This window comes from Biomphalaria glabrata, chromosome 13 (assembly GCF_947242115.1).
Source record: "Biomphalaria glabrata chromosome 13, xgBioGlab47.1, whole genome shotgun sequence".
NCBI lineage: Eukaryota > Metazoa > Mollusca > Gastropoda > Planorbidae > Biomphalaria > Biomphalaria glabrata.
Genome location: NC_074723.1, coordinates 29,964,610 through 29,984,309, shown reverse-complemented (window position 1 = coordinate 29,984,309; position 19,700 = coordinate 29,964,610). Strand labels below are relative to the sequence as shown.

The 19,700-nt window shown below is 34.5% G+C and overlaps 2 protein-coding genes across 2 annotated transcripts; one reads left to right on the top strand and one right to left on the bottom strand.

Annotated features, from left to right (window-relative positions):
- Nucleotides 1-1,761: 1,761 nt before the first annotated feature.
- On the bottom strand, nt 1,762-5,378 carry LOC106054008 (cilia- and flagella-associated protein 107-like). The gene is made up of 3 exons (XM_013209709.2): nt 5,133-5,378; nt 3,836-4,124; nt 1,762-2,945 (listed from the first exon to the last, which is right to left on the bottom strand). Exons 1-3 carry the CDS (start codon nt 5,250-5,252, stop codon nt 2,668-2,670), a joined length of 687 nt encoding a protein of 228 aa, XP_013065163.2. The 5' UTR covers nt 5,253-5,378; the 3' UTR covers nt 1,762-2,667.
- A 27-nt stretch (nt 5,379-5,405) lies between these two features.
- Nucleotides 5,406-19,599, top strand: LOC106054007 (28S ribosomal protein S22, mitochondrial-like). The gene is made up of 8 exons (XM_013209708.2): nt 5,406-5,541; nt 11,241-11,422; nt 12,941-13,105; nt 14,637-14,780; nt 16,016-16,099; nt 17,855-18,000; nt 19,038-19,149; nt 19,425-19,599. The coding sequence occupies exons 1-8, from the start codon at nt 5,439-5,441 to the stop codon at nt 19,530-19,532; spliced, it is 1,044 nt and encodes a 347-aa protein (XP_013065162.2). The 5' UTR covers nt 5,406-5,438; the 3' UTR covers nt 19,533-19,599.
- Nucleotides 19,600-19,700: the final 101 nt, after the last annotated feature.

Below are 19,700 nucleotides of genomic sequence, written 5' to 3'. Positions count from 1 at the left end.
TTTCTGTAGATTTTATATCGAAAAGGGATGTTTTGTCGTCAAAACCATCTGTTGTAGGGTGGGGGTGGGGGTTAAACTAAAAAATCTGTTGAGTTTTTTTTTTAAACAAACTCAAAACCCCTTTAGCTACGCTCACAGAATTTGGTGACTGTAGAATAATATTGAAGAGGGGTTTTTCAGCCTAAAAAATATATATGTATGGGGATTTTAACTAAAAACCATCTAAACCATTTAAACACAAAGCCCTCTGGAGGATGCGGATTTAAAACCCTCTGGGTGGGGTTTTAACTTAAACCCCTATGGAGGGGGGTTTAAACACAAAATCCCTCTTGGCTGTAGGGTGCTGACCATGTAAAACTCATCTGTTTCTGCTGCAGCAGATGCTTTATTAGTGTGTTATATGGCTACACAATAACTAACAGTCTTATGTCAGGTTAGGGACTTCCTAAAAATCACCGGGATTCAAACTCAAGGTCCCTCAGTTCAGAGGCCAATCGCTTTTTCATTTAGCCACCATTATCATTATGTCATCTTTATAGCTATATATATTGTATGTGTAAACTATGTACCTGTTAGTGTGGACTAAGAAAAACACCAGTTTTCTTCACTTTCACCAACTTCACTTACCCCTTAGTCTTTTGGACCATTAATATTGGAGCACCACACAAGATCTGTTGACCATCTTTCTCCATTCCTCTTTGTCTTTTGCTTTTGATGGAATTTTTTAAATGACAGTCCAATCCATTGACATTGATACGATACGGGTGGGGGAATGTGAAACGTGAGTGTGAGATGCGAGGCAATAAAAGTGTCTACGTGGGGTGTTTGTACAGGTACATGTGAAAAAGTAGGGGTGGAGAAAAAAAGTGAGAGAGAGAGAGAGAGAGAAAGAGAGAGAGGGATGGAGGGAGAGAGAGTAAGGGAGGGAGAGATAGAGGGTGAGAGAGGGGGAGGGGGAGAGAGGGAGAGAGAGTGAGGGAGAGAGAGAAAGAGAGGGAGGGAGAGAGAGAGAAAGAGAGGGAAGGAGAGAGAGAGAAAGAGAGAGGGAGAAAGAGGGAGGGAAAGGGAGATAAAGAGAGGGAGAGAGAGAGAAAGAGAAGGAGGGAAGGAGAGAGAGAAAGAGAGGGAGGGAAGGAGAGAGAGAGAAATGGAGGGAGGGAAGGAGAGAGAGAGGGAGGGAGAGAGAGGGTGGGAAAGAGAGAGGGAAAGAGGGAGAGAAAGAGAGGGAGAGAGAGAAAGAGAGGGAGGGAAGGAGAGAGAGACAAAGGGAGGGAGAGAAAGAGAGGGAGGGAAGGAGAGAGAGAAAGGGAGGGAGAGAAAGAGAGGGAGAGAAAGAGAAAGAGAGGGAGGGAAGGAGAGAGAGAGAAAGAGAGAGAGAGAAAGAGAGGGAGAGAAAGAGAAAGAGAGGGAGGGAAGGAGAGAGAGACAAAGGGAGGGAGAGAAAGAGAGGGAGAGAGAGAGAAAGAGAGGGAGGGAAGGAGGGAGAGAAAGGGAGGGAGAGAAAGAGAGGGAGAGAAAGAGAGGGAGGAAGAGAGAGAGAGAGAGAAAGAGGGAGGGAGAGAGAGAGGAAGGGAGTGAGATGGAGTGAGAGAGAGAGGGAGGGAGAGAGAGAGGAAGAGAGAGAGTGAGAGAGAGGGAGGGACTTGGAGTTGCATTATCTTGAAACTGCTACAATGTATAATTGTCCTTGCATAGAAATAATCAACAGTTAAAAAAAAACTTACATCATAACAATAACTAATATTGTTTAAAAAAAGCATATTATTTCAGTTTAAAATTGAGCTTTAATATTGTTTTCAATATACAATGATATATAGTTAAAATTTCTTTACCAAAAGAAAAACAAAAATTCAAACATATGTTTAATATGTTTTATATGTTTAAAATAGTAACGAAGACTGCCAAGCCCTCATATCATAAAAATTAAAAAAAAACACAAAGTATATTGAAATAGTAGTCAATTCTAGACCTGTTACAATAATATGTGTATTTTATAAGCAGAAATTACTGATAATGCTGATAATATTATTCTTTTTATACACAGAACATTAATTTCCTAGCATAATGGTTTAATTGAATTCACTCATATTTTATTTAGATATATTAATATGTATATTTAAATATTTCATGATTACAATTTCTTTTTATATATCAAGCTTTAGAACTTTATTTTGGAATGTTTTTGTTCTTCTAATTTATAACCACTAACCATGCATAATACATTACAAAAAGTAAGCCTTACTTGAGAAAAATTATTTATTTTGTTTATTTATAATTTAATTTAATAACTTAAATTAGATGGACATAAGTTTGCAAATTATGATGTGAAAGCATGTTGTGAAAAGAAAAACAACTAAAAATTTCATTTTTCAGAATAAAGCACTATGACTTGGCACTGTAGACAATGGACAAATTAGTACATTGACCAATAATTTAAAATATAGTTTAGACTTTTCACATAGCAAGAATCAGCATTATTTAAAATACATAGCCAGAATCAGCATTATTTAAAATATCTACAAATTTGCTTTGAAAATATTTAAACATGTAAAATATTCACATAGGAGAGTTGCTTTTATTTTTTGTTTCAAAAAGGTCAAAATTGTTTTTTTTTTTAGTTTTCATATTCAGCTAGTATTTTGTTTTTTCCTTTTCAAAAGGATTTTTTTATACTGATATCTGGGTGAGTTCTTGTGGCATTACTTCAGGGATTCTCAGAAGTGGTTTTCCTCGGAAGTGAAGATTGCTGTTAAGGTTATTGGAAGGGAGGAGAGATGTGGACAAGTGTTTTGGAGTTGCATGCCGAGTGAAGCACATGGCATTTTTCTGCTTCTCTCTATAAGAATCCATATATGTGGATTCAAAGTCAGGATGGTCCAATTCTTTTTGTCTTGCCAGAGCCAATGCTTCTTTGTACTGTTTTAAGCCAAAGTTAGTTGGAGGACCTAAAAATTATGTGACAAAAAAAAAAGGGAAAACTGATTACTTTTTATTGCTGGTTTGCACTAAATAAATAAATTAAAAATTAACTTTAAATAAATAATTAAAAATACTTTAAAAAATATTTTAAAGGAAAAAAAAACCCACTTGTTTGATTAATATAGCCTACTAATACTGTTTGAAATATCACTGCTTTTTCACTCATAATTGATACAAGCCTCTTATGAAATGTTGAGATTGATAAATTAAACATATAAACATCAATTTTTTAAATTATTGCAATATCTTCATATCCCAAAGATAGGAGATTTCTAGCCAAACCCTAATGCCCCCACTAAAAAACTAATTATATTTGAGTCAGAAAAAATCCCTTCTCACTTTCCCTACATTGTTTCTTCTATTCATCTATAGATGCATAGTGAAGCATATACTAAATACATTCAGGTAATTTTAGCAAAGTTCTAAATATACAGAAAAAACACAAATTAATTGTAGTGCAGTTTAACTTAAAAATTACTATTGATGAGTAGTTCAAAATATTCATTTATGGAGGATATACTTTTTTTTTTGTAAGGAACATTCTAGGAATCCTAGAAGAATTTTATCTTACACTTATTCATCTGTACATATCTTAGAAAATATGATTACAAAAAACCCCCCACAAAAAACAAGGAGATTGTTTTGGATGATCCTTCAGAATTGAAGGTTTATTAAGATCTAGCCCAAACCTGCCTCAGGCGGGTAGTGTTTGAACCTGGGATCATCAAGATGACATTCCTGAGTACATACGACAGGGCCAGGTAGCATCTGTCTACTTAGTCTAAAGCCATTATAGTCTACTGACATAACACAGAAGAATAAATGAATAATATAATAGTAAAAGATGATGCTATACCTCTGAGGGGATAATCAGATCTCTCTGGCATCCATCCCAGTGTCTGACTGTTAAACTGCCTTAGAGGAGGTAAGCAGTTCTCTCTCCAGCGTCCATTGTAATGCTCATCATACATGGTTATGAGCATGTTGTCATAAGCATCATCATGATGTCGAAATATCATGTCAGCGGGAAGGCCTTCATTGTTCAACACAGCTTTCCTTCTGACTGTCACATCAGGATGGAACTCTCCATAATTTTTAAAGTCTATGCGATGTGTTGTGTTGTGTTTATATTTTGTATCTGGAAACTAGACAGATTTAAAGTTCATTTTTTTTAGAAAAGAAATTAAAAGTTTTTAATTTTAATAAGAAACAATCACATTTAAAAATGTAAATAGAAAATCAAAGTGCTTTGTAACTTCATACTGAAAATATTTTGTGTTTGTCACTTAAGGTAGTTGCACTTTACCACCAACATTGAAGAACCCTGTTTCTAGAATCTTGTTAGCTAAAAAAAAACTCAAGTAATGTAGGGTCTACTGATTTTTTTAGGATCTATGTCAGGTTTTTTTTCTTACACTTCATTTAAAATTCAAATAAATAACCAATATTAGCATGTAAACTGAGATAATTTGGAGGATTTACTTATCAATGCACTGTCCAAAGGTTTGCAATTTGCTCTCAATTGAGCTCAGTCAAACACTACTTTGAAAAAAAACATTAAAACCTATCTGTTCAAAACCTTTAAAAATGTGTTGTTGTTTTTTGTAAAAATGCTTTCTAAAATGTTTTACATGTTTTGGATGTCCTCCAAGTTAAAGATAATGTACTCCTAGGCCAAATCTCCTGTAGCGCAATATGGGATAGGAGCGTGCAGGGTATAAACCCAGGACCATCAAGAAGTCAGAATGACAGTCCAGCATGCATACCACACAATCAGGCAGCAATCATTTTTAATTCTTTATGTGTTTGTCTGTTATCTTATTTAGCATTTTAGTTTTATGTTCTTGTTTGATTTGTAAAAAATTCTTTTAATAAACCCTAATGTTTTGTTTTTCATCAATATGGGGATTCCATAATAACTTTTCATTTATTTTTACACCTAAATATTTTAAGTTTTTAGTCTGAGTCTGTGTGATTTAAGTGACTGTGGTTTACCACAAATAAAATATGTGGTTTTTATTTGTTTTAGTTTTTTTTAAATAACTGCAGATTGATAGAATAGTGCTCTATTAATTAGTCTATAATATTATTGGTATACCATTTTTATTAGTTAAACTTAACTGACTTATAATAAAGAATAAAGACAAGGATACCTTTAATCTCTCTTCAGACCAGTTCCCAATGAGAACTCCAGGTGCATATCTCTGTTCTATACGCCAACTAGGTATTCCAAATTTAGAAAAATCAACTCGATCAGAAATATTGCGCTGCATTTTAAATTATTATTTCACTTGAATAGTTGTTTACTTAATATTCTGTGGTATATATAGGTCTAGATGTATCGGTTCTCATCTTAACATTTGATTTCTGAATACGTTGCTAAGAAAACGTCGTTGCTATACATTTGTAGTAGTCTCCCTTAATTTAAAATTTCCGATTTACAATTTTAAAATACTAAAATGGCTGCGTCCATAACCTTCAGCTCTTTGAGACTGCTTTCAACAAGTAGCAGATTAATATTAAGGAATAATATCATCAGATGTCTTTCTAGCACACAATCAGGTTGAAAAAAAAGAAAAGATCTACATAATCTATATCTATATATCTCTATCTGTATTCTTTTACATACATCTGGAGTCTAGATCTAATCAGCTAGCCATAGGCCATCCTCAATCAAATTTCAAGTTTCAAGTCAAGATGAAGATCAAGATGATGAAGATCATCAGGCCCAAGATAATAGATATTGCTTTTAACAATTTAACCCTCTTCGCCTCTTCTTGAACTTCTTCTGTGTTCATGAATATCATCAATATGAATATGAGTTGTTGACTAATGAGTCTAATGACTTGACTTGTTCCAAGAGTCTAGATCAGTGGTCTTCAACGGGGGCGATATCGCCCCCTAGGGGGCGTTTTCAAGATTTTGGGGGGCGCTGAGAGCCAAAGGGGCGGTAGGGGGGCGCTGGGCACAAAAGGGGGCGCTGGGCATAAAGGCGTAAAGAAGAAACAAAAGGTGCTCTGAAACAAAACAAATTTTAAAATTCTTCAACATTAAACTAAATATAGACAAATTATAATTAACTTGCTTCTAATTTAAGAATAGGAACAGCGTTAGAAATTTAGTTCGGGAATCCCATTTTAAATTTTTTAAATTCTTACAGTTTTGTTATGATCGAAGAGTATTTATTGTCCATGGATCTCGCGCATATAAACGTTTAAGATTTGATAAACAAAGTAGGTAATACGCCTTTTAGGTTATAGTTTATTTAATCTACATATGTTGACATATTAATATGTAAATGTTAATTGCAAAAAACATTACAGGTAACATTTAATAGAATAATTTTAATTTTTTAAACAAAAAACATTGATAAAATGTTACGAAAACTCACTGGTATGTCATGTAATATTTCCTTGAGATTTAGGGAATTGCCACTAGAAGAATAGTAAGTTCTACTTTGATGGCATTTTCAGATGAGGTTATGAAACCAAGTCGGCTTCACGAACATATTGCGATATCCAAAAATAATTTAAGATTACTCATGAACACTTATAAAAATCTACAATTAAAACAATATTAAAAACAGCAAAGCAGGATATGTTTTAGTGGCTTCTTAGAAAAATGCATAGCTTTTTAAAAATTCATATGATAATGTTGAAAAATGGATTAAATCTAAATTTATTTTAAAACATGTGTAACACAAAAAGACTTTTTTACTGTTAGAGATGAAATATTATTTCAAAATTGTCTAGTTATGTAGCTTATGAGGACATATAGGAAACCATCAGTGGTTGGACGCTACAATGACTTTATAGGTAATATAGAATAAAGAACAAATCTATTCACTATTCACATTGTGAGTTGTGATACACAATAAAAGTTTAGCCCGCAATTTCATTTCTATTTGAATCTAATTATAAAACTGTAAATAAAATACAAACCCATGCCGAAAATAAGCGCATCTTTCAACAGTTTTGTGAAACAAATGATGAAAAAGGAGTTAGACTCTTGTTGTAAACTAAAGTTAGATGGATTTCGAAAGGGGTTTGTTAATGGTTATGGCTCGTTTTTTAAGCTCTTAAATAATTTTTTTTTTTAGAAACGGGAAGATTCAACGGTTGGCGATGACTTAAAGCAGGCTAAAAAAATTGTTTTACATGGTAGGCATCTAACACAAATGAATGAAACCAACCTCCGACTGCTAGGAAAGAGATTGACTTTTATTGATAATCTCATTTTCTCTTTTATCGAGATATTAAATCTATTTTAAAGAGATTTACAATCTCACATAACCTGTTTGTTGACAAATGAATTACTGCCCAAGGACACCGATATCTATGCAATTCACGTAACAATGCTCTATGAAGAAATTAAGATTCGCTTCTAAAATTAAAAAAAAATATATATAAATGACAATTATTAAACATCTGTTACTGACGTTCAAATTGAGTTGCATGAAAAAATAAATGTACAAAATCATGTCTTCAGTAAAAAAGAATGTAAACATAGGAGGCACACAGTGGCGTAGCTAGGGTGGGGGGAAATTTGAAAATCCCCCGGGCTCCCATTTAAAGGGGGGTAAATTATTGCTTTTTTAATTAATTAAATTAAATATTGCGCAAAATGCATAGGCCTCCAAAGATGTCAAGCCCCCTGGCCCCCAAACGATGGAAATTCTTAGCTTCGCCTCTAGAGGCACAACAGAGATGTGGCTGCATTTAAATGTTTCAGTAAAATTCCAAACTTTGGTCGAAAATGGAATTATGTTTTAGCTTAACCATCAACATACATGGTTAACCTAGATTTAGTGCTTAACAAAGTTAATGAATAAGCAAAGAAATAGACTGAATGTAGCAACTAGAGGAGACCTTCGCCTTGCGTTTGCTAATTTAAAGCTTGAAATTTCTAATATTGTCAGACTACAGGAGGCACAAGGTTACCATTACCTTAATTTCATTTTGTTGTGAATTCAGCAATAATAATATTTATATTAAAAATTAAAACTAAATTTACAATTAAACCTAAAAACAGTAGGCCCTAATATTCAAAACTTCAAACGGAGACTATTCTTAGGATTTGAAAGAAAGTCTTTACAATTAATTTTTGTGCGTAATCACTGCAAATTATTTGACATAATTTTTGCATAATGATAATATTGGCTGTTTTTTGCCTTTAATTCCGAAGATTTCGGCTGAGTCCAGTGTTTCACATGACTACGGAAACCCAACTGCGACCTACATATTTTCCCGAATCTAAATGCAGAAAAAGCCGTTGTATGCTGGCTTTTCTTTGAGTATCAAATGTTTGTCCAGCAGTTTTTGTAAGAGCTCTCGAACTGTTTCTCTCAGAGGCTATCTGCTGCCAGAGAATGCTGCCAGGTACTTTCCTCTATGCCAGTGAGAGCGAAATGGCGCCTGAATAAATCTTTACAGCGCTCACGGGGGAGGGGGGCACCTCTGTAACTCATTCCTCCTCAAAGCTCGTCAGTCATAGGCCAAGGAGTTCACAACAATCGCCTTTGGCATGCGGTCGTCTCCCAAGCGGGATAAGTGTTATTGACAGCATAAGAATTAATAGATAGATGATATTTTGTACAAATTTGCCTTCTCACGCTTCTTTATAACTGTTTTTCTTAGAGGGGGGCGCTGGCGGATTTTTTTAAAGAAAAAATTCGAAAAGGGGGCGGTAGGCCAAAAAAGGTTGAAGACCACTGGTCTAGATAGATCTATAATATAATAATAATTCTATTTGAATTTCCAAACTAAGCACTGTGACTTCTCTTAAAAAAAAAAATCCTAACAAATAAACTTAGAATTACCTTACATGCACAAAACAAAACTTTATACATATTATTTTTTTATTATATATTATTATAGAAGAGAAATGAATCAAACTAAAATACAATCTTGTTAAATCTTGTACTTGTAGAATCCAACTATTTGAACTGAAATATTAACATTTTTAAAAAAATTATTTAAAAAAATATTTATAAGCCAAGTTAATTTGCATTATAAATAGATCTATAATTTTGTGCAAAAATTTCCAAACAAAATTTTTATATTAGTTCTATTTAGAAGAACAATATTTTTAAAGAAGTTTTAGGCCTGAACAAGTCCTATTACTTGTTTGTAAAATGTTTTACATGTTTCGGATGTTCCTTCAGAGTTGAAGATAATTACTTCCTAGTCCAAACCTCCCGCAGGACGGCGGGGGATGGGAGCGGTCAGGGTTTGAACCCGGGACCACCGACAAATCTGAACGACAGTCCAGCGTGCAAACCGCACGACCAGGGGAAACAAGGCCCACGGAGACCCGGTATCATGGAAATAAACACCTTCATTTTGACCACTGTGACAGCCATCCATGTATGGACCAGGGATCTTCTTGTGAGCTGTTTGTTGGTCAAAATGTTGACATCATATTTATCATTATTATGTCTCCCTGACAAACTTTTAAACTAAATTGATAGACAACAGTCTACTGCCTACAGGGTGCTAATTCCTTGGAGCTCAAAAGGGTCTGCTTTATCCAGCTTCTCACTTTTAACTCTATACTGTGTTACCATGAATAAGCGTCATCAACACTATACTAGATCTAGATCTAGTACTAAACTTAGATCTAAAGCTTTCCATAATACTGCCTTGATTTTTTTTAGGGCTATCAGAGAGTGAGTGAGTTTGCTTTCATCAGTATCACCGTCTGACATGTTAAAATTTTCACCTTTCACTAGCTAACTTAAAAAAATCAATACAAACAAATTATATTTATCTTATAAAAACAGTAAAGGAAGCCGCCTTTACAGTTTACTAATGTGTAAAAATAGTTAGAACTTTATGATTGGCTGGATACAAACACTGGCTTTTCTCGTTTATCTTCAGAATCGAAGACAAGCCTTATTATTATTATTATTATAGTGTGGCGCTAATTAATTAATTAAAATCACTTAAGAATATTTTTCTAAAACGCTTCAGAGTCCCACTATAAACTAACAAATACTAAGCACCGCGTGAGATGTAAACACAACCACCATGTGACTCGGAAGAAATTCTGAACAACCCCATTTGATTTGCTATTATTTATGAAACACAATCTCAGTGTGAGAGTATGCACAGATTAATGAGAATTTAAACATTTTATGCTTCTTAGTTTTAGCATTATAAATCATTTATTTATTCACTGCAACTACATTTTAGATATTAATCCCCATTTAAACTAATGAAACATAAATTGGTTTAGAAGCTCTAGTGCTGAAACAAACAATGAATAAATATCACATTAACATGTAGTAGCACAGTGGGTATTGAGTATTGAGAGAAGAAGTTGAAAGAAAATATGCTGAAACATAAATAAGTTTTGAATAACCAGCCCCTTTGCATAGAATCTAACCACTTGACCCTGGTGGTGATATGGGTCCAAATATAGTTTGTCCATTGAAATTCAATGATGACCACTTTTGTCATCCAGGGAGCTGAGGGCTTTGCACTGGGGTTTTGTGCTTCCTCATATGGCTGGTGAGCCCGAAATGTTTGGCTGCACACTGTCAGGTTATTCCAGCTGGAGCTAGGTTCATTGGCCTTGCTTTTCTTCTCTGGCATTTTTCTTCTGCCAGTGTTCACTTTTCCTCAGCAACCTGTGCGCTAGTTTTCACAGCACGACGCCATGAAGCTCTGTCATGTGCCTCTGACTCCCAGGTGGCTGGGTCTATGCTGAACGCCTTCAGAGAAGCTTTGAGGGTTTCTCTGAAGCGTTTTCTTTGATCGCCTTGCGAGCGCTTTCCTTTCCTCAGCAGATGTGTCCTGCCCATCGCTGCTGGGACTGCATCAGGGTTGTGTGAATGCTTTGCAGACCCGCTCTTCGAAGGACTTCAGTATCTGGTATTTTTTCTTGCCATTTGATATTCAGTATTTTTCTTAGGCATGTCATATGGAAGTGGTTCAGTTTCTTTGCATGTTTTCTGTCCACGTATCTGAGGCATAGAGCAATGTAGGGAGGATGACAGCTCAATAGATCCCTAGCTTTATGGGTCCAAATAGCTCTAGAGGTTCAGAGGTTCCCTTTTGGGGACTTGGATGGTCAAGAAGACTGGTGCCTATCCTATCTATATCCTCCGACTGCTTTTATGTGTTAATGTCATGTTTACTCATCCATTATGCTAGTGTACCACAATTTTCTGAGTATATACTGTGTCAGTAATGTAGTTTTATAACTGGCTTTATAGTTATACTGCCCAAGTTAATCAATGATTTAAATGTTCTGTTAAGGTTCACAATTGACTACAGATGCAGCAACAGAGAGAGACCCATTTCCAATATTCTCAGACAAAAAAGTTCAAGATCTTTTGTTTAGAATAACTGGGTATGATTACCTCAAAGTAGCTGGGCCCCAGAAAAAGAAAATAAGCCCTGCTGTGTATAAGCTGCTTACAGATGAAGAGATGCAAAAGGTAAGGTCTTTATGATTTAATCATTTTAATATTTCAGTTTTGGATTTTGTATATCTACATTGCTATCGATCCATCCCAGTGGTGCACAGACTTTTAGCTGTTGTAGATCTGCCTCTACGCCATCAGGCCACCATACTCATGGTCAGGGTCTGCCTTTGGTGCGCCTGCCTTTTGGTTATTGCTGGTGAACAATCTTTGCCACTCTGTTCTCTGGCATTCTTTTGAAGTGACCTGTCCAACATAATTTGTTCCTTTTTATTTTCGTCACTATGGAGGGGTCTTCATATAGCTGGTATAAATCTTGGTTGGTGCGAATCCTCTTCCATCCGGTTTCCTCATGTATGGCACCATAAATTTTTCTTAGGGTTTTTCCTTCCCAAGTATTTAGGAGATTTTCTGGATTTTAGGACATTTTTACGTCATTGTTGGAATGTATCATGCTTCCTAAATAGTTAAATGTTTCTAAGTTTTCAAACTTGTGGCTATCAATTTTAATATATTGTTCTTCTGCCTGATTTTCTATTGTCATTAGAACATACTTTTTTTTTTTGTCATTTATTTCAAATCCTGCTGGTCGAGATGCTTCTTCCCGAAAGCTCTAGCAATATCAGAGGTGTCTTTACCCAATAAGGCAATGACATATCTGCATTTGAAAGAGATATTGTAGAGGTTGGCTGTATATTGTTCCTGTTGGTTGCAGACCTATGTTTTCTCTTCTGAAGTAATTAGTAATTGTTCCCCTTGTGTTTATGTGTATATTCCTTATTGCTGTTTTTAGAGTCAGATTGAACAGCATGAAAGTAAGTCTTCTACTGCATTGCTAATACAGATAAAGAAGTTTAAAAAAGATTTTATTTTCTTTTTATTTGGAAAAGAGGACTCAATAGATTTGTGAAGTGGAACTTTGTATGAAATTTTGGAGAATTCCTTTCAGCTATCATAAGTTTCTACAAACAGAAACTTTGTTGACTAGCCAGGACTTAAGCCTGTTTCTTTTCTTTGTCACAAATACATTTTTAAAATCTACAAATGTTTGTTCTTGCTACAGATATTTTCAATTTTTTCTATTCAGTACACCAAACGTTTTTCAGATGCTCTAGATGCAATAGCTCTTGAGGTTCTGTCATTAAGTAGAAAGACATTTCTTTCTTCATAAAAAAGTTTTTAGTAATGCTCCCTTCTTGCTTGAGTTTACCACACATTAAACATTAAAATATCTCACCTGAACTCTCTTCTTGGTTAAGTTTACGACACATTAAATATTAAAATATCTCACCTGAACTCTCTTCTTGGTTAAGTTTACGACACATTAAACATTAAAATATATCTCACATGAACTCCCTTCTTGCTTAAGTTTACGACACATTAAACATTAAAATATCTCACCTGAACTCTCCTTTTTTTTTTTTTGGAAAGAAAATTTTGTCTCATATATTTTATTCTACTAGAAGAGTTTCACTTGGAAATTGGGAACAAAGTTTATTTTTAAAATTATTTTACTTATTTGTTTTTAAATAGGACATTGATGAAGCCAAAGAAAGGTTAAAGTTTCGAGTACAGATACCACCTTTCATGAACCCGAGGAAACGGCACCTGACCCCATTAATAGTTGATCCTGATCTAGCTGGTTTTGATACCTCCAGCTATGTTTTTGTGGATGTGTCATTTGGGTTAAAGGACAGGGTAAGATTGTTTCTCTACACAAAGTACTATCATGTTATCTGTTTAATTTTATTCTGTTCATTGCAACTGATTTACACTGGATGGTAATGGTATTGTTAACTCCAGTGGCAGACTGATAGGGTTAATGTGTGTGCGACCTTCTGACACACGTGACTCAGGCAAATCACACAGGAGGTCAACGACTGTCAATGTACAAGGGACAGTACTATCAATGTACAAGGGACAGTACTACTATTACATGCAAATATGACCCCTGTTATGGTGTGATTCTTATCTCACTGTGAAACATATCCTCGATGATTGCCCCAAATACCAGGATATTAGAGGGAAATATTTTGGAACATACAACTTAAAAACACTGATACTGTTGACCCTGGGAAAATACTGGTCTTTATCTGGGAGTTGGGGGTGACTTACAAGTTGGATTTGTGATGTATATATATATAACAGATTTTTATTAAATTAATACATTTTCACTATTTTTACCATCTGAACTGTGAGAATTGACCTTGTTTTTAATGACTTAACTATATAAAATTTACGAAGGGGTTTATGGGCACAACATGGCCTAAATTGTGCCGCTGTGCCAAAAATCCAAAATATCAAATACCCATGTTATGGTCATGCGATAAAAAGCCTTCATGGACCAGAGACTGTGTAAGTTCAGTCCAGGACAGCAAGGCAGTAAGGACGGAGCGGTACGATGTGAGTCCTCGAGAATGTAGTTGTATTAGTCCAGGAGTTGTATTTAGTAGGCAGTTCTGTTAAGTACAACAAAGGATTTGTAGTTAGTGTAGCCAATTGTGCAGTATTGGCTGTTGATGTATTTAGTTATTAAATGACCACATTCTTATTTGGAACTCTTGTTGTCAAGTTCTTAGTTAGATATGTTGTGAAGCATTGTATACAGAAGGTCTGAGAGAAGAAGCAAACCTATCTGCAACTGACCAAAGCTACCCATGCCGCGTATGCAGCCGGCTTTTTAAAGCGAGAATCGGACTTTACATTCATCTTTGAGTCATAGGATTTGAGAAATCACGAAGGAGGATATATATATATATTGTTATAGGTTTTGTTATCGGGGATTTCCTTTTGAGCGACTTGACTTAAAATAGAACTTTATTTGGGCAGAAGTAGGAATTATGGGATATCGCGACAGTTAAGTAACGACTCACTCTTATGGCTTAGCAAGACGTGAACTTATTAGGACTGTTGACATTCGGACTGTGCCCCTTTATTGTGGATTAAACTTATTTTTAATGTTGAAGAATCATTTATCAAGTTATTTCTGGACTTGAATATATGTTGGGTGAATGAACCGCAATCTAGACTGTAGGTAGGTGATTTTATATCAAGTAATCTACATTTTAACATTTACTATTAAAACACCACAACAATATACAGAAGGCCTGGTAGAGGAGATTGTAACAATATGTTTAATCTGTGTTGTACTTCTAAGCCTTGTGTTAGTTTGTTTCAGCCATTTATACCTAATGTAAAAAACAAAAAACAACTTTTTTTTCATCCACAGCAAAGGAGTGTTTTGATGCGAGAGACAAATGGTGACCTCAGAGTGGCGCCCTGGGATGTAAAAGAGAGAATGAATGGGATATTCAATCCAAGAGTTGGCAGGGAATATATGAAGCCGAAAATGTTTGAGGAACAGTTCCTTGAGGTAAATGAGTTTAAACATTTATTAGTTTCAAGAATTACTCCCATTAAACCAATTATTGTAAATTGCTTAAATAGTAAACAACTTGAGTTATCAACAGTTTGTCTGAAAAGATATCCAAACTAATCTTTGTAATTGAAGACCTTTCAGACCTTGTGATCTTTGGGGCAGATAATGTTAAGGTCATCTGTTTCTTTGGCCAACGGTTAATGAGCAGGGTGTCATGGGGCTAGCACAATGGCCTTTACTTTCTCTAACTAAAGTAAGTTACTTACTAGAGCTTGGTGAACTCAGGGGTGCCCTAAAAATCCCAAATTTCAAAATCTCAGTCTTCAAGATTCAAACCCAGGACCCCAGGTTCGGAAGCCAAGTGCTTAACTACTCAGCCACCGCGCCCCCTGCTGCATAGATAACTGTGTCTTAAATTGATATATGAATTGTTGGTTCCTAAACTATTTAATGATTACATAAAGTCAAAAACAAAATAAGCTAATGAATGTTGTCTGTGTTGCGAGCTAATGAATGTTGTTTGTGTATGCAGTTATAGTGCCATTGTTGTAGTAGTAATGCTGAGATGGACCAATGGAGTCAAACTGAATTTCCATTTCTTTGGACCTATACATTTATCTTATCTTTATCTTATTTTGTGTTTTTGTTTGCAAAAGTTTACAAAATGTATTCTTCCTCCATCAAAAGTGATAGCTCAATAGATTGAAGTCCTTATTGGCTAATGAATACCTTAAGGTCCTAAAGGAAAAATGATTTATCTATATATGTTTAGTCAATATTCATTCAATACTGACCATTGGGAAGACATAGTTCTAGACCGCACCAGATGAAGAGAGACAGTGACGAAGAAAGCTATGGACAGTGAAACAACATGGGTCTCAGCTCAGGAAGGAAAATGTACAATATGAAAAATGGCCAGCTCCTCTACCACCAAAGCAAAAGCCACCTTAACCTGTGATATTTGTGGATGGGAGTGTCTCTCCAAAATAGAGCTCCACAGCCACATGAGGAAGTGTGTGAGATGAACCATAGTCGTTCTACGATTGAAGGAAGCCAACAACTTAAGCTCAACTTAATAAACTTTAATATTAGTATCTCTAGTTACTTATTGTGATATGATAGTTTGTCTGAATTTTTCAGTCAGTCAGTCAGGAAGCCTTGCAAGAGCCGTAATTAGCTATTTTTCTACAAAGCACAAATAAATGTCAATTTTTTTTCTTCTTCGACAGAAACTAATTGTTCAGAAAAAATATCTATACATACTGGATCGAGCCTGTTGTCAGTTTGAGCCTGATGATCCAGATTTTATTAGAGTAAGTTTGTTTGGAATTATTCAACAACTATTCTGGCTTGGGTTGTAATATTAAGTGATCTGATCTTTTCTTGTCTAAACACATTTTTCACTTAGAGTAAAATGAGGCTTAGTGCCTGATTCATTGAGCATTGGGCTGCTCCAAAGGGGTTTTGAGTTTTCTCTGTAATTATTTCCCATGTTCTGACAGTTATTTACCTAGCCCATTTGTCAAGCACTAACATGCTGAAGCTAAACTTCAATAACTTTTTTTTGTTTTGTTTCTTGTTAAAAAATGTACTATTTGACATAGAGTTAAAGGGCGTTGCCTTTTTTTTATACTAAACACATGAATAAAAAAACAAGATGAATACAAATTATTTTTCCTGATATTTATCCATACTTACACAAAACTTAATAAATAAAAAATTTGTAAAACACTTTAAGTGGAAATCTTGAGCTTATTATCTGATGTTACTCTGTCATGAAATCCCCATTTTGATAAAACTATCAAAAAATCAAACAAAGCATTAGGGTTTATTAACTCTTTATCTCCGTAATTATTTTCCATGTTCTGACAGAATTGTTCATTTTTCACATTTGTACATTCTACCCTGTAAGGATTGAAGTTCAATAACATTTTTGTTTCTAATCAGAAAACATTATTTTTGGTATAGAATTATGGAGAACACATGCTCTTTTTATATATAACAATTAAAGTTTATAAAACCAAAAATTTATTTAATTTAATGGGGTCAATTCAACGATAATATTATTGATTAGGAGAGAAAGAGTTTTAAGAAATCTCTATAAATCAAATAAGAACATAAAACTAAAATGTTATTTAATTTAACCTTGGTTAGGCTAATAATAGAATATGCATCCTCAACTCAAGAAAACATTAAGAAACTGAAACAGACACAAAATAGAGCATTGAGATTCATAAGAAACGAATATTCACATTTGACTAGAGTAACACCTTTAGTAAAATCACTAAATTTAGAAATCCTTCAGGACAGGAGACTTAAAAGTAAAGTTATAATTGTACATAAAACACTGAACCATAAGCTTCAAATACAAAAACAAAATCTAATAATATATTCAGAAAGACACAAGATAAAGGCTCATTCCTCGTTCCATATGCTAGGACAAATTTGTACAAATGCTCCATCTTCCCTAGTGCTATTAGAGCATGGAATGGGTTGCCTAAGCCAGCCAGGAAAACTAATGACTTAGCAGAATTTAAGTCATTGGTTGACATGCACGACTAGATGCATTACGCGTAGGACACAATCATCTTTTTTGAAGTAACGACTGTATTATATAAGATAAGATCCCATTGGAAAAAAAAAAACACTTTTAAAATAAAAGCACTCAGCTCTAAACACGACATACTTGGTAAACAAATGGTGAAAGGGGAAAAAAATAGCAGCAAAGGGAAACTATTCAATATTTACTCTTTCTCTCCGTAATTATTTATAACATTCTGGTGGAATCAACGCTGGTATCGTCAGTTAGGAGAGAAAGAGTTAAGTATATGGCAATTTAAAACATACGGGAGGGGGGAAAAGACTTTTAAAGCATAGATAATATAAGCGTTGCTTAAAATGACTGTTTAAAATAGTTTAATACAATTTTCAGTCCCATTGAAAAAAGAAATTTGTTGTATGTCTGCTTTTATGTTTTTAAAAACTATCAGTATAAAACATATAATTATGTATTCAATTTAGATTGTAAATATCTGTTAACATTTTTTATGTGTGTTTGTCTAAATCAGACCACTAGGAGAGTTTACAATGCTATAAATTCAATGCAAGACTTTGATCTTTTGAGATCGACAAGGCATTTTGGCAGCCTGGCCTTTTATTTGGCATGGAACGCCAGTATCGATGACTTGCTGTTGGACATGATCAATCGAGATTTGTAAGTCACACATAATGTGAACTTTTTTTTAAACAGTTGGTTTTAAAGTGCTTTGAATTTTTTTTAAAGAAAGTGATAAACTTTCAATTTAAGATAAGAACTTAATGTGCCAGATGTCCCCTGTCTCTGTGGTGAACTTGTAATGAGGTTGTTATTGGACAGTACGACACCTTAGCATGTGTCATTTACCAAATAGAGATGAACATTCTCAATTTTAATTTCTTCTTCTAGCCAGCTTTTTGCTACTGAGCTGTAAGCTCTTTGCACACTGTGCCAAGAAAAAATAGTGTGCTGTTCTCTTCAGTTGTTCAGCACTGCCGTACAGAGTGTTGGTTATGTTGGGCTGTAGTGGTAGTAGGGTCTGCTTAAGGTGGGTTAAGATGGGGCATTCAAAAAGGATATGGTTTATTGTTTCATAAGGGTAGGTGAAGTCTCTACAAAGGGGTAGGTGTGTGTGATTTATTTTGTTAAGGTGGTAATTTAAAGGCGTGTGTCCAGTTGTTAATTGGAAGATAGTAGATTGCTCTTTGTGGGGGAGGAAAATAATACTGTCCAGTTTGTTTGGTATGTTTATTTTGTTTTTTTACATAGCTCTGCCTGTGTTTCCTGATGCCCATTGGTTGAGCCACTCATCTTTGTGATTGTTGACTAACATTGACCTTTTAAATCCTTAAAATGATTGGTAATGTATGGGTTACTATTATTCCCAGCCAGCACAGGTTGAACAGGGTCATTAATTACCGTACCATTTTCAAAGTAAATTACTGAAAATGTCATGGCTGCGGAACTAAAATAAAAATCGTGACCTGAACCATAGTTAACAATTAGAGTTAGAGGCTTTTACTTGAAAGTTCAGAAAAATCATCTGACTAGTTTATTCAAATTTATAAAATTTTATTTAAGAATTCAATGAAAAGGTTCGATGCTTGCTATATATATATATATATATTAGGCTGTGAGGATTGGAACAAGAGTAGTTTAAGTTAAAGGAAAATAACTGAGATAGATTTTGCACACAGTTTTGTCTACTATTTCAGATTATCAGACGCAGGTGACCTCATCAACCTCTATTGTTTAATCCACCCTTCAAGTTCATGCACTCAAGAGTTAAGTAATGTGAGTGGCAAAGATCCAGACGTGTGCATACAGGTAAATAGAGGGCAAAGATTCATAGTTTGAGACTCATGCCACATGTTTCAGTTAAGTTCATCCCTGTTCAAACTCACACCTTTTGAGTCTATTAAAAGTTATTGAATGATACATATAATTGCTACTCAAGAAACAGCTCATATGTTGTTCACTGCTAAGGAACTCTCTTACATTCATGGAATGATTCTTTTTCGATTTGTAGTTAGTGCTATTTATTAAGTCTAACTAATGTTGCAGCCAATCTTTTACAGCATTTGTGTTTCCTTTTTTTTCAGGCCTACTTAAAAACAGATTCAAAGAAGAAATCACAACATGAATTGTCTTTACAAGCCATCCTTGATGCCAGAAAAGCAAAACAGAAATTAAAAACACAGACAAATTAATGTTTGATGTAAATATTTTGTCTTATTTTTATTTCTACAATAAATAGATAGCAATACAAAAAAAATTTAACAAAAATCTTTCTTTTTTTTACAAAAAAAAAAAACAACAAAACAAATTACAAAATTTTGACCAAAAAAAATAAATAAATTGCATGTTAATGACAGGAC

What these genes read in the sequence shown, in the direction of transcription:
- LOC106054008 (XM_013209709.2), bottom strand. Translation starts at nt 5,252, where the DNA reads ATGCAGCGCAATATTTCTGATCGAGTTGATTTTTCTAAATTTGGAATA. An exon ending in GGTCTGAAGAGAGATTAAAG is followed by an intron (nt 4,125 to 5,132) that starts GTATCCTTGTCT and finishes AAATCTGTCTAG; the next exon opens with TTTCCAGATACAAAATATAA. An exon ending in ATCTGATTATCCCCTCAGAG is followed by an intron (nt 2,946 to 3,835) that starts GTATAGCATCAT and finishes CATAATTTTTAG; the next exon opens with GTCCTCCAACTAACTTTGGC.
- LOC106054007 (XM_013209708.2), top strand. Translation starts at nt 5,439, where the DNA reads ATGGCTGCGTCCATAACCTTCAGCTCTTTGAGACTGCTTTCAACAAGT. An exon ending in CATTTGGGTTAAAGGACAGG is followed by an intron (nt 13,106 to 14,636) that starts GTAAGATTGTTT and finishes TTTCATCCACAG; the next exon opens with CAAAGGAGTGTTTTGATGCG. An exon ending in TTGAGGAACAGTTCCTTGAG is followed by an intron (nt 14,781 to 16,015) that starts GTAAATGAGTTT and finishes CTTCTTCGACAG; the next exon opens with AAACTAATTGTTCAGAAAAA.